Source organism: Drosophila obscura, unplaced genomic scaffold (assembly GCF_018151105.1).
Source record: "Drosophila obscura isolate BZ-5 IFL unplaced genomic scaffold, ASM1815110v1 contig_4, whole genome shotgun sequence".
NCBI lineage: Eukaryota > Metazoa > Arthropoda > Insecta > Diptera > Drosophilidae > Drosophila > Drosophila obscura.
Genome location: NW_024542828.1, coordinates 9,987,501 through 10,000,000, shown reverse-complemented (window position 1 = coordinate 10,000,000; position 12,500 = coordinate 9,987,501). Strand labels below are relative to the sequence as shown.

The 12,500-nt window shown below is 45.7% G+C and overlaps 4 protein-coding genes across 6 annotated transcripts in view; 2 read left to right on the top strand and 2 right to left on the bottom strand.

Annotated features, from left to right (window-relative positions):
- Positions 1–3,128, bottom strand: part of LOC111069999 (protocadherin Fat 1) — a 10,100-nt gene extending 6,972 nt beyond the window's left edge. For both annotated transcript variants that reach the window (XM_022360283.2, XM_022360284.2), the window contains exons 1-2: positions 2,811–3,128; positions 1,178–1,514 (exon numbers count right to left, since the gene is read on the bottom strand). In XM_022360283.2, coding sequence (XP_022215975.2) covers positions 1,178–1,238 — 61 coding nt within the window. In that variant the 5' untranslated portion in view covers positions 1,239–1,514; positions 2,811–3,128. The remainder of the gene's footprint in view (positions 1–1,177; positions 1,515–2,810) is intronic.
- Positions 3,129–4,239: 1,111 nt separating this feature from the next.
- LOC111070001 (nucleotide exchange factor Sil1) lies at positions 4,240–5,914 on the bottom strand. The gene is made up of 2 exons (XM_022360287.2): positions 5,635–5,914; positions 4,240–5,584 (listed from the first exon to the last, which is right to left on the bottom strand). Exons 1-2 carry the CDS (start codon positions 5,768–5,770, stop codon positions 4,464–4,466), a joined length of 1,257 nt encoding a protein of 418 aa, XP_022215979.2. The 5' UTR covers positions 5,771–5,914; the 3' UTR covers positions 4,240–4,463.
- A 2,024-nt stretch (positions 5,915–7,938) lies between these two features.
- On the top strand, positions 7,939–9,308 carry LOC111070026 (protein takeout). Its single transcript, XM_022360322.2, has 4 exons — positions 7,939–8,144; positions 8,227–8,464; positions 8,547–8,792; positions 8,856–9,308. Exons 1-4 carry the CDS (start codon positions 8,078–8,080, stop codon positions 9,055–9,057), a joined length of 753 nt encoding a protein of 250 aa, XP_022216014.1. The 5' UTR covers positions 7,939–8,077; the 3' UTR covers positions 9,058–9,308.
- A 1,544-nt stretch (positions 9,309–10,852) lies between these two features.
- Positions 10,853–12,257, top strand: LOC111070025 (protein takeout). 2 transcript variants are annotated; one of them, XM_041595017.1, is made up of 4 exons: positions 10,863–11,031; positions 11,088–11,328; positions 11,389–11,528; positions 11,586–12,257. In XM_041595017.1, the coding sequence occupies exons 1-4, from the start codon at positions 10,971–10,973 to the stop codon at positions 11,900–11,902; spliced, it is 759 nt and encodes a 252-aa protein (XP_041450951.1). In that variant the 5' UTR covers positions 10,863–10,970; the 3' UTR covers positions 11,903–12,257. The 2 variants fall into 2 exon arrangements, with proteins under 2 accessions (XP_041450952.1, XP_041450951.1); XM_041595018.1 differs by lacking the exon at positions 11,389–11,528 and having other exon boundaries at positions 10,853–11,031; positions 11,586–11,808.
- The last annotated feature ends 243 nt before the right edge of the window (positions 12,258–12,500 follow it).

Here is a 12,500-nt window from a genome sequence, read left to right as displayed (position 1 = left end):
ATTATTGGCTCAATCCTATTGAAGCGTTGGCAGAGATTAATGACCCATATCCGGCCGGTAAGTTCGCAATAAACCAAATTGTAAAAAACTACAAATTAAAGCTAGAAACATGAAGAACATGAGATATATGTTTTATTGGTTTCGTTGTTTTTTTAATTATTAAAACACTACTATTTCATTGAACAGCATATTTTATGGGTATCGGCTTATGTCATGTAAACAGAAGATGGAATGCAAATGTAACGGGGTTTCTTGGTTATCCAATGCCTACATTCCAGGCTTTCCGTAAAGGTATCACTTGTTCAATTTGAAAGACTAGAACTATCTCAAAAAGAGTTTTGAAAGTAGTGAGGTGCGGCACTACTATTTCATTGAACACAATTGTATATATGTATATATGTGTTTTTTTGGGGGGGTTTCAAATGCGCCCGCAACTTGTGACAGCTTCGGCAGAGAGTTCTGTCTGGTTAAACAGCATAAGCATCGGCATAAGCTAAGCATTTCGCAATCAATCCTTATGTGGCACAGGTCAAGCAGCAAGCCAGCAGACAGACAGAACCGTTAAGGCAGAACCTGAACTGTGACAACCCCCCCCACTAAACTGGAATGCGTAGAGAATCTTCCTCACTCTCTGCTGGAGCGGCAATCGCTGATGTATGACAATGTAATGAACCGAAATTAATGCACTAAATGGAACTTCAAACTGGAGCAGAACTTCGGGGCATTACTTGAGACTATCTTAGCTGCCCCAAAAGGAGGGGGGGGGGGGCCAGGCACAAGTAAGTCACAGGTAAAAACTTTTATCCGTCATAAATCGTTGGACCAGAACGTCGCTTGACGTCTCTACGTCTCTGCGTCTCTGACTCTTTTCTTTTGCGTTTAATTTATTGAGAGTCTCGCTAGGAATTTCACTATTTTTCAGTGTTCAGTTTTTACTTTTTAAAGAGGGTTACATGCGGTTAATTACTTTGTTTGTTTTCGATTAACAGACGACAGACAACACAACGCACTCGTCACTCGGCAGTTACTCAACCGACATGCCACTGCCTCCATCCTGGCTGAAACTATGGCGTGGCAGCTTCAATCAATTCCATGCCCACTCCAGTAAAAAGAAACATGAATTAAATTATAAGGTAATCAGATCCATTCCCACTCTTTTATGCCCCTAAAAACTTACCCTTATCCAGCCAGCAGAAGACGCCAATCAGGTAGCATATCCAATGATGTTTTATCCACATTTTGCACAACTATTTATTGTATGCCAATTGAGCAACAACTCCAGTCTTTAGCTGCACACCAAACCTATCCTATAGTTTTGCCTCTTTCTCTCACTATCGATCTGTGTTCACTTCTTGCAGTAATTTCGTTACACTTTCCATATTAATTAAAGTTTGCTATTCTGGCGAGTGTATATTTCCTTTTTCTGACAGCTATAAATTAGCGTATTATCTGTGATGTTCTACATGAACGTTCTCTAATGGAATTTATGCTGGGGTTTTCTTTTGTTGTGTGCGCTGTAAATGGGAGGGCAGGGAAAGGGTTGAGTATCATGGGAGATGGTGGAGCAGGGGTAGAATCTGCACAGCAGTCTGCTAGATTATTACAAGATTATTACTAGATAGACAACAAAAAAAAAACACTTTGGCACAGAAACCAAAGCAACTGGAACATTAGCCCCCCTCGGTTATTCTTCATCTTTTTAGCATACCAGCCAGATGCGACTTCTGGCTGGTCTCCTCCTCCTGCTTCAAGCTCTGCTTTTGTCTTTGTTTTTGTTTTTTTTTAGCTTGTGGCACAAATGTCGCACACATGTCACCTGAGAGTCAGGGGGTCGGTCGGTCGCTTGCTTGGTTGGTTGCCACATTGCCTTAGTTGTTGCCACCAACGGAATTGGCGGCATTTTACCATCCATCCACCAAGAACAACAACAACAACAACAAAACATAACCGCCTGTTAAATAGTTTTTGTAGTTGTTTCCTTGGTTCCGTTCCGTTCCATTCCGTCGGCAATCGTAGAAGAATTTCAGCCGCCACTTTACCCTGACTTTCCCCTCGCTAAAAAGGAGCTTCCTTGTGGCTAGGATTTATGGCATGCCACAGGCAGGGTGGGCAGCTCGGGGGAAAGTGTGAGCATGGCGCTGTGGTGTTGCATGGAATGGCTGGTTGCATGGGTTGGGGGCACAGACAAACATTTGCATACAAATCAGCCACTGCCACTGGGACTGGCCGGTTGGCCGTTGGCCGGTTGGCTATTGGAAGCGAAAAATGAAAATGTTTTTTCTGACCGGAAACTCGCGGAAGCGCACAAAAAAGTCATTCACCTGTGGCAAAAACGTTTACATATTTTCCAATATTCCAACGAGTTTTCCCACTGATTTGTAGTTCAAGGAACTAAATGGAGATAATGCAGGAGCAGTGGAAATTTATGGAATATTTTCTAAAAACAAACATTTTGATGCAGATTCAAATATATATATTTGTTTTTGGAATTCAGTTTGGAAAAGGTCTAAATGTTTTTTATTTTTATGTTGTCCCAAGAGAAGCAACCGCTTCAAAGTACAAGCTCTGAGAATTTCAGCCACTTGCTGAATAAATAAATAAGCAAGAAAACAGAGAACGCATAAAACTATCATAATAAGTTGTGGAATGTCCTCTCTACAGTGTGCACTAGACACAGTCTCTGGAAAGGAAATTTCTCTCCTGCTTCTTTCACTAAAAACCTTTGTGCACAGCTTTTTATCCTTAGAGCATTTTATCCTTTTATCATTATAGACTGCTTCAACTTTTCACTGGCCATTAGGGGCACACACCACATAGACTTATGAGCTAGAGCTAAGATTCAAGAGAGTTATCCAGGCGAAGCACTTTTGCTACCACTCCGTCGCGCCGCACGAGCTCATCACGATCCAAACACAAACTGATTTTCCATAATGTTGCCACAACCAGAGGGAATGAGACGAGCCGAGCCGAGCTGAGCTGCGCCGTGGACGGGCCCTAACAACCAGGTGAGGCAAACAGAAAGAGTAGCAGCAACAGCAACAGCCTGTAAAGTAAAGTTCCGTTCGGACTTATGCTCCACCTGCATACACTCTCACACATAAGTATATGCACACACATGTGTGGAGTGCCGAGTGGTGGTGAGTGGAAGCAACTCTCTCGACTGGTGACGTCTCTCGGCCCGTGCTGCCGTGTTGTTTGTGTTGCGTTGAAAATGTTTCCACATCACTCGTCAAGCGTTTCGATTTAAGCTCCTCTTTGCCATACAGCACACAGCACACCACAAAAACCGAAGCACAAAAGAAACGGAAAGCAGCAACAAAGACGACGGGGACGGGCGACGGGTAACGAGAATCACTCCATGGCGCACGCGCCCCAGCTCAGCTCAATGGACGGCTAAATTGGTGGAGTGGGAAGCCACAGGGTACTCGTATTGGTGAAAGGGTAAGGAAGTCTATTCTCCACAGCTACACACACACACATTATGCAGAGATCAGAGCGGTCCCTGCACCTCTATAGAATCCAGACTTTGCTCTTCCAGCTCTGCGCTCTTTCTGCTTTCTTTCCCATTTAACTCTCTCAGTGTTCACTTGTGCTTTCGTTATGCTCCAATGGGCGACGGGGGCTTTTTCAACCCCTTCTTCCTTCCTCTTCCTTATCGAATGCAATTCTCCGCGCTGCTCTCACACTCTCTCTCTGTTCTCTCTGTTTACCTTGCATTTTCGCCATGACAACCAACGCAAGTGGCGTCCTAACACTGCCGGCATTCATTCCCTCTCTTTGGGTGCCGGTTCACTCTCTCTCTCTCTCCATCTCTCTCTCCACTTGTCGTTTCGTGACTCAGCTCAGTGACATTGCATTTGCATGTGGATGCCCCGTTAATTGCTGTAATTCTTCGAGCTGGACGACGCCGGCACATAATTGCACTCTCTCACAGTGCCTCTGTCTCCCATGCCCTTTTAGCAGGGGCTTTCCTGTACAGTTTCGTGCTTCCTTTCAAGTAGTTTTTTGGGACATGCTTTCAAGGAGTTTTTGCTTTTCTTTTGCCGCCACCCTGACGGGCCATACTGTTGACTTACTTTACGAGCAGGTCGATTATGTTACGCCTTATTGGACTTTAAGTGGGGTCTTGGCACTCTTTACCATGGGGGGAGAAAGTATGGCAAAGTAGATTAGCTGACAGGGGGTGGGATTGGGTTGGACTGTCGCATTGATTGGACTGCCTAATGGATCTGGAAATCTGCTTTACTCGCTCGCTGACATTTATGACCAGTTCTGTATTCTCTTCTGTACTTGGCAACTGTATGTGTGCTGTGTGTGTAACACACTCAGACTTAACCTAAACATACTATATTTGGAGACCTGCGACTTGGCGTGCGAATTGCATTCATTTCGACTTAAATAAATAGGAGGCTTAAATACATACAACTAAAATTGGCTACGTCTCGGAGAATGTTGTTGTCCACCTACAGTTCTGTGTGCTTCGGCTTGTCGTATAACCTCTTGCAGATATTGTCCAGCGCCTGCGACACCTCCAGACGATATTCATCCTGGCTGTTGGCATATCTATTCCGGATCGTGAGCAGGGCATGCCGCAGGGACGAGTTCTGCGACCAGACTCTGTGGCACATACTCTGCGTGGTCCAGATGGCCGTGGAGAACTGCTCCACCAGCTCGGGCTGGTCCAGCAGGTGCAGGAAGTCTTTGGATAGCACATCATCCAGTGCTGTGCAGTAGCCCTGAGTCTCCAGCCAGGACTCAAACTCGATGAGCACATATTGGGCAGTGGACGAAACGGCATCGGGCATATCTTTGCTGCCCTCCAGAACCGAACGCTTCTCCTGCACCAAATCACTGATGAGCGTTACCACCTTGCCCTTGCTGCGCAGCTCCATGTCCGGGCTGCGAAGGACACGAATCAGAGCCTGCGTGCCCGAGGTGGAGAGGACGCGCTTTTGGGCCAGCGGAAACTTTCGCAGCAGCGCCCCAAAGGCATGCACCGCCGCGGAGATCTCTGGAGCGCTTGTCGAGCTCATGAGTATCTGGGACAGATGCGATCCGAAGCTTTTCTCAAACACCTTGATTTGCGCCTTGGGATTGTTGCTCGTCAGGGAGCCCAACACACGCATGGCGGAGACTCTTAACGCCGTATTCGTGTCGTTGACCACGATGGGCAGCAACACGTCATCCAGTCCGCCGTTGTCGATGAACACCAGCGCATTGTCGATTTGATGGAGCAAAAACTCCAGATTCTCGAGCGCGTCCAGCTTTGGCTTCAGCTCCGACTCCAGCGGCTTCTTGCTGAAGTTTCGGTACTGTCCGATCAGTTGGACAATCAGCTCGCCATCGGTGCGAAAATTCTTCTGGAACTCCTTGTAGGCCTTGCGCAGCTCCACGTACTCCTTGGCGTGGCGCTGCGTCGCCTCAGCTACATCTTTCTTGTAGTCCAGGGCCAGCTGTTCACCGTCATTCTCGTCGGTCTGGCTTTGCAGCGCTGTGCCACGTTCACTCTCGTCCAGCAGCTTGGCCTCCTTCAGGCCGGTCTGCAAATTAATGCGCACGTGCAAGCCCTTGGGTATCGCCTGACCTATAAGATAATGAATTAGTAATGTGTCTGCATAGTACACGTAATCCCACCTTCGTTGATCACCTGCCAGTCCTTCGTGGCGACAAATTCTCCGGTTTTGTTGTCACTTGATTCTGTCGCCGCCACTTGTATACTGCCCAGTACCAGGACGGTGGCCAGAACTAAAAATAGCTGCTTTCCATTCATTGTGTGGGCTGGGTTTAAGACTCGTTGTGTTAGGTGTTTCACAAGAGAATTTAGATGTTTCACGAGAAAATACAAAATTTTTGATATTTTTAAAGTTGTTCTACTTAGTGTGACCACGCACAATTTTTCGCAAAATTCCACAATTTGGAGGAGGTATATTTTATCTGGTCACATTTTTAACAGAATTTGGTGAAGTGTGACCGCGGATTTATCGGAAATATACCGAAATGAATATAATAAACGGGTCGTAAAGGCTACTGAATTACCCAGCACTGGAAAATACTAAAAAGTAACAGTCTGCGCCACAGTTTGAATTCAAATTTAAATGATATATTTTTAAAATCTTGATTCTCCACAAAAATAAGTAATTAAAATTAATAAAGTTCTACTTTTGTATATCACTGGGAAGAATTTCTATATCAAGTAGGTATAGGTATATAGTAGGAATATTTCTACAATTTTTTAAAGTATTAAAAATGATTAGCTACTCATATTCCTGAAAAGTAATCTGCACTTAGAACCTTTGGACCATAGTAACACACGACGGAATTAAAGTCCCGCAGAATTCTCGAACATTTTTGCCGAATCATGATTTACATCATAGAAAAAAACCTGAGACACATACGAGTACCTTTATCAGTTTATTGACATGTAAATTAATGCAAAGCGTCATAAGGCATAGGCATAATAACTAAAAACAACGCGTGCTTGAATAGCTAAATATTTTCGTGCTATAATTTAAAGGGGCACAACCGGCCGGGCCGCCGCTGTAACGCTCCCGAGTCGCGATGATGTCTACGACAGCGTCTAGGAATTGCCTCTGTAAACAACTAAAAATTGCCAAAAAAAAAAATTAAAAAAAAAAAAAATAAATTTTGGATATGTGAAGTCACCTGGCGCCAATTGGATGGGTAAATAAACAGAATGCCGGTTTCATATCATATCACACGTAAGCGTATAGTATATAAAGCAAATCGCCTCTGCTATGCTAATTTATCGATGACGAACGCTCGAAGACTTTTACTACCATTTGGCAAGTGGTCGGGTCGGATTAGATTCCCCCTCCATGCCATGCTGCCGTGCTGCGGGGCTGCCTGTTTGAGCCTGTTTGGGCAGCAGCGCGCTTGTCAGCAGCTCTCGGTGGGGGGGGAGGGGCAAGTTTTTCAGCAGCGAATCCCATTAAGAATGCCAACGGGGGGAAACCAGTTTGTGGTCGGTCGCCTCCCGCCGCTCTTGACTTATGATGCCTAATTGGTTTATGCTCGGAATTGAGTTGTTGCCAAAAATCAAAAAGATCCAATTTGTCTCCGCTGCAAAACGGAAATTCTATTCAATCACCTTGGGTAGAATTCGCTAAATGCATCAGCAGATGGCTGGTGTTGGGGTAGAAGTGAAGATAATTAATATATCTATGAAGAGTTCAACAGACTAGCTTGGGAATAGCTCATCCCATGTGTGATCTGTGACCTTTGATCACTCATTTGCATCAGCTATGCTGCCTGACCTGCCATTTAACACATTTTATTTGACACTTCATTTTGGAATTCCCCGAACAATTATAATGCTCGATCGCTGATCTCAAACAGCAAATAGCAAACAGCGGGATGGATGATTTGTGTAGGTACACTGGACTGGCTGCTGATAATTTAAAATTATTATTTGCACTTCATTATAAGCGCGCACAAAGCATCCAATCCAACCGATCGACAGAGCAGGCTAGACGGACAGGTTCAATTTCACATTGTTTGGTCGAGGCGGAGTCGGGAAGGGGTTTGTGGTACGACTTATAGATCTATAAAAAGTAAAAGCTCGAATCGCCGCTGTCCGAAAAACTGGCTGGCGGCAGTTTGAGCATTAAAATTTATAGAATCACTTTTGATTGTTGCTGCTGTTGCTGTTGCTGTTTCTGTTGTTGCCTGGCACATGTTAATAATATTAATTAATAATATTGTGCTGCTGCTGACTGCGAACTCTCGATATGTGTAGCCTATCAACTGGCATCGTATGGGCAGAAGCCACAGACACAGCGCCACAGCGACGGGCAACAGGCAAGACAAGTCTAGAATGAATAAACTAAAGTGTACTGGTTGCCGCTGCCGTCTTGGCCTGGCTCTGGGGACCGTCCCATCGCGCAGCCAGCGCGCAAAATTTTATAAATACTTGCGTCTGTCCCGAGCCAATTTACAGTTTAGCATTGAACTTGGTCGGGAGTTCGCCAAATCATCGAACGCGTCGCCGCAGTCGTAGAGTCGTAGTCGTAAACGAATTCGTATTCGCATCCATCCGTTGCTCCGAGAATCCCTCAGCATGTTGCTGCTCCAGCTGTGCTTCGTTGCCCTGCTCGTGTGCCTGGCCAGTGGCGCCTCCAGTTTTCGTGAGTTATCCATCCAGGAGAATCCCGTCCTTCCCCCATCCAGAGCGCAGTCTAATTCCTGGCCAATCCTTGCCCATTGCAGCTCCTGATTTGCAGCGCTGCCGCATTGGCGACACCAAGTGCATCATCAATACCGCCCACTACGTGGTGCGTAAGTATGCCAAGACGGGTTATCCCGCAGCCGGCTTCCCGCAGGTGGAGCCCTTCCTGGTGAAGCGTTTCGATATATCCGACGGTCGCACGGGCTCCCTCAACCTCAAGCTCAACTTTAAAGATGTCAATGTGGAGGGCCTGTCCGGCGTGCAGTTCGACAATGCTGTGTAAGTGGCAGCAAAAGTGATCAAATGGACAAACCGTGCACGTTCTTTACCTCCCAATTCGTTGTCTCGTCTGTTCCCGCAGTGGTTTTGGCGCAGATCCCGGCACCAGCAAGTTCGAGATGTACGGCAGCATCCCGAAGATTGTGCTGCGCGGCAAGTACACCGCTGACGGACGCATTCTGATCCTGCCAATCCGCGGTGACGGCGATGCTGACATCACCCTGCATTCGCCCAAGTTCTCGGTGAAGTTTAAGCCTGGCACGCAGGTGCGCGACGGCCGCACCTATCTCACCGTGGACAAGCTGAAGGTGCTCGTGGAGCCACAGAGGTAAGTGCACAGAGCTTCAGTTGCAGTCCAGTCGCAGGCAGCTTCTATATATATGATTTTCAGAATGAACATCAAGCTGACGAACCTCTTCAACGGGGACCAGGCGCTGGGTGCCAATCTGAATCAGTTCCTCAACGAGAACTGGGTCGAGGTCTGGAGCGAGCTGCAATCTTCCATCCATTTGGCCATTGCGGAGATCATGAAGAGCATCCTCTCCAATCTGTTCAAGCGCTTCGCCTACGAGGATCTGTACCTGGAGAACTGATAGAACAGAGCACAGCTTAGTCATTAACTTAACCCTTAACCAGCATAAGTGTACGAGTATTTCCCCCCCACTGCCATTTACTTATCCAGCGTGCAGCGTGCCTTTGGCCATGCCATTGACTGTTCCATTGCTCCCAGGCACCGCCACATACATATATCATCATCATCATCATCATATTTGCTAGGTTATTACTTACTATACTTACTATATAAAGACAAAAAGGTAGAATAAACCAAATTGTATATGAATAACCGGTTATGGCCCGTAGCTTCTCCTGCCCGGAGGGGAGCAGTTTCTTCTAATCTAATCGTTTCCGCACAATACGATTTTTGGCAAGCGATTAGTAATCGTCTCACGTGACGGTGCCTGCCATTTGCATGACAATCAAAGATTGCCTCCCCTCCAGTTCCCCAGGTCCGCTCAGCGAGAAAACTCGCTCTCAAGTTCAAGTGTGTGTGCAACGGTAAACACGAGAGGTGCGGCCATGGCCCCAGCGTCAGCCGACACCCAGTTGACCTTCGGGCCAGTGCACAAAAATCTTCCACTTGCGAGTCAATCAACTGCAACTCAAACTAGTTATGCTTCCATTCCATTCCATTCCCAATTTATTATGATCATAAGGAGGCCGGGCTGGGCTGGGCTGCAAAGCGGTGCGTTATAGTTAACGAAATGTGTGGGAACCTGTTCCTGCGGCTTACCTTAAATCCCTTTGATTCGCTTTCTGCTAGAGAGCGCAGCGTCTCTGAGCGTCATGATGACTCGGTTGTTTTTGTCCCATTTGGCTATTTTTGGATTTCCCTTTCCAACAACAGAAATATGTACGTATGTACTGCCATTGACGCGTTAATACTGTAATTAACAGATGATTTGTCTGAAACAATAACAACTAAAACATTTTGCCATATGCTTACATATGCTTTACATTTTTAAATGGATAATTACTTATCATCGTGTTATTACGCGGTGTAAAGTTTATACTGAATATTCTGTAGATTAGATAGTTGTTTACTCGTTAATTCGTATTTACAACGGTCATCTTTCCCAGCCCATCAAAATTTGTTTGAATAGGACCATAGGATACTTCTAAAATTTAAACCATAACAGCCACGTAGGCGCATACGGCAACGCCACCATGCATAAGCACCACCATTCGGCAACTCTAAAACAGAGCGAAGCAAGAACACAAAGTTGTTTAAAGCTCTCTCTTATTATTATTAATAAACTCTTAAAACCGTGATTATACTGATAAGTACAAGTAAAAGTACACAACAAAATATTATTGCGGTAGTTAATAGCTTTGTGCAACACGATCAATAACCTTTCCTAGCCCAACCCAACAATGTGATGCGTATGTGTGGCCATATAATAACACGTGTGTATGTAATCGATCGTGCGGCCGAGCGTCCTGCCCTAGAAAATTGCGCAATAGCAAAAACACAATTCGAATCGTAAATTGTGTGTTTAAGTGTAACATTAAATGATTAATCAATTACAATTAACCCCCGCAACAAAGGAATTCTGTTGAAGCAACAAAATGGAAAAGTTAAAAGGCAATAAATCTGTGTTACAAGTTCGCGCACAGACACATGCACACAATGTACGTAGGCTTGCATGTAAGTATTTTAGCTAACAATCATATGCAATTAATTAACTAATAGTGCAACACATTTAAATATGGATTCAGGCCAAGCCAAGCCTAACGATGCAATCGATCTCCCATCAAAAACGGGTTCGCCGCGTAAGCGTCAGAACGTCAGCGGCAGCGGCAGCGGCAGCAACAGCATCTCACAATTTTACGGTGACTAATTGAAGCGGGGAGTGAAGTGGCGTACAATTGGAGGCTCGCCACTATAAATAGTAAACGAAATGCCGGTAAATAGTCAGTAGTTTTCGCATTCTAAAGCCGTGTCAACATGCCGCGTATTATTGTTGCCCTCGTCCTGTGCCTGGCAGTGGCAGTGCAGGCGGATTTCCGTAAGAATGGATTTCCAGGACGCAACCAGATAACTAACACTCTCGATTCCCTCCAGCCGATGATCCGAAGCCGTGCAAATACGGAGATACCGAATGTATGGTCAAGTTTTGCAACAAGCTAATCACGGATAAGGCAACCGAGGGGGATGCCAGCCTGAACCTGGTGCAGCTGGATCCTATGACGGTGGATAAGATGGTGCTCAGGCAGGGCGCCAATGGGAGTCCAGTGAGCATAGATCTCACCTTTACGGACAATAAACTGTATGGAAACAAGGATGTGCGCTTCAAAAAGATGAGGTAAGTTCTGATACAAATCAAAGTAACACTGTGGGTTTTTCATAAATATTCCTTGCACAGAGGATTCGGCAAGGAAATTGCCACTAAGCACGAAATGGTCATGAGCTCCAAGGTGTTCTCCCTGGTGGGTAATTACTCCATCAAGGGCCAGATCCTGGTACTGCCCATAAGCGGCTCCGGGTACAGCAACATGACAATGAGTAGGTTAAACGAATGTCTACCCCACTAAATCCTCACTAAATTCCACTTACTTTCAGTTGGAGCGGATGTGAAAATCAGTTTTACAGGCAAGCCGGTGGAGAGGAATGGAGAGATTTACATGGAGGCCAGCGACTTGAAGTATTACTTGAAGCCAAAGAGCCAGCACTATTACTTTAGCAATCTCTTCAACGGTGACAAGACGCTGGGCGACACAATGAACACCTTCCTCAACGAGAACGGTGCGGCCATATTCAGTGAGACGAAGGAGACAATTGAGAATGCCTTTGCCGCGTTATACGAGCCGCTAATGACGAGGGTCTTCTCCAAGTATCCCTATGCCAAGTACTTTGCCGCGGAGGAGGAGGGTAGCTAACTACATACTCTCATTTCGAGTGAGAAAACTTTGCCCAAGTTCGTTTTAAGCTGTCGGAAATAACACGCATACGCTGCAATCATCATTAGATTTAATGAGTGCTGTAAAACAGAGCCATTAAGGTGTTAGAAATAAGTGGAGAAATAACTAAATTTGATCAAAGGTAGATCATCCATCGCAGCTGAGTATTCCGACTGCTGCCTGAAAGTATGTGGCATAGACAGCTTATTGACCCACAAGGAAATATTGTACTGTATGGGGACTAATGGGGACCCAACTAATGACCCTTAACAAGTGATCAGCCACTCAACTCATTAAACGCAATTAAATTAAAGTATGTCAAAGGCGCACTCGAGCGAGCGGTGGTTCTTAATGAATAATGTTTGAACGCCCCACGGAAATTTTGCATACTGTACACAAATCAGCCGGGCCGGCAAAACGTGATTAGGTGCAGGGGGGTAGGGAGCACTGGGTGGGGGCAGTGCAGTGTCATTGGCATGGGGAGTGGAACTGGAACTGAAACATGCCCCCCTCACCCCAGCGCCATGTAAGATCAAGTTCAAATTGGCAGTTCATTAAAGGGAGTCGTAAAATAAAT

Excerpts from the sequence above, each read along its gene's own strand:
- LOC111070026 (XM_022360322.2), top strand. The coding sequence starts at position 8,078 with ATGTTGCTGCTCCAGCTGTGCTTCGTTGCCCTGCTCGTGTGCCTGGCC. Across the intron at positions 8,465-8,546 it reads GTGCAGTTCGACAATGCTGT|TGGTTTTGGCGCAGATCCCG; the intron begins GTAAGTGGCAGC and ends CTGTTCCCGCAG. Across the intron at positions 8,793-8,855 it reads GTGCTCGTGGAGCCACAGAG|AATGAACATCAAGCTGACGA; the intron begins GTAAGTGCACAG and ends TATGATTTTCAG.
- LOC111070025 (XM_041595017.1), top strand. The coding sequence starts at position 10,971 with ATGCCGCGTATTATTGTTGCCCTCGTCCTGTGCCTGGCAGTGGCAGTG. Across the intron at positions 11,329-11,388 it reads GTGCGCTTCAAAAAGATGAG|AGGATTCGGCAAGGAAATTG; the intron begins GTAAGTTCTGAT and ends TTCCTTGCACAG. Across the intron at positions 11,529-11,585 it reads GTACAGCAACATGACAATGA|TTGGAGCGGATGTGAAAATC; the intron begins GTAGGTTAAACG and ends ACTTACTTTCAG.
- LOC111070001 (XM_022360287.2), bottom strand. The coding sequence starts at position 5,770 with ATGAATGGAAAGCAGCTATTTTTAGTTCTGGCCACCGTCCTGGTACTG. Across the intron at positions 5,585-5,634 it reads CTGGCAGGTGATCAACGAAG|GTCAGGCGATACCCAAGGGC; the intron begins GTGGGATTACGT and ends ATTATCTTATAG.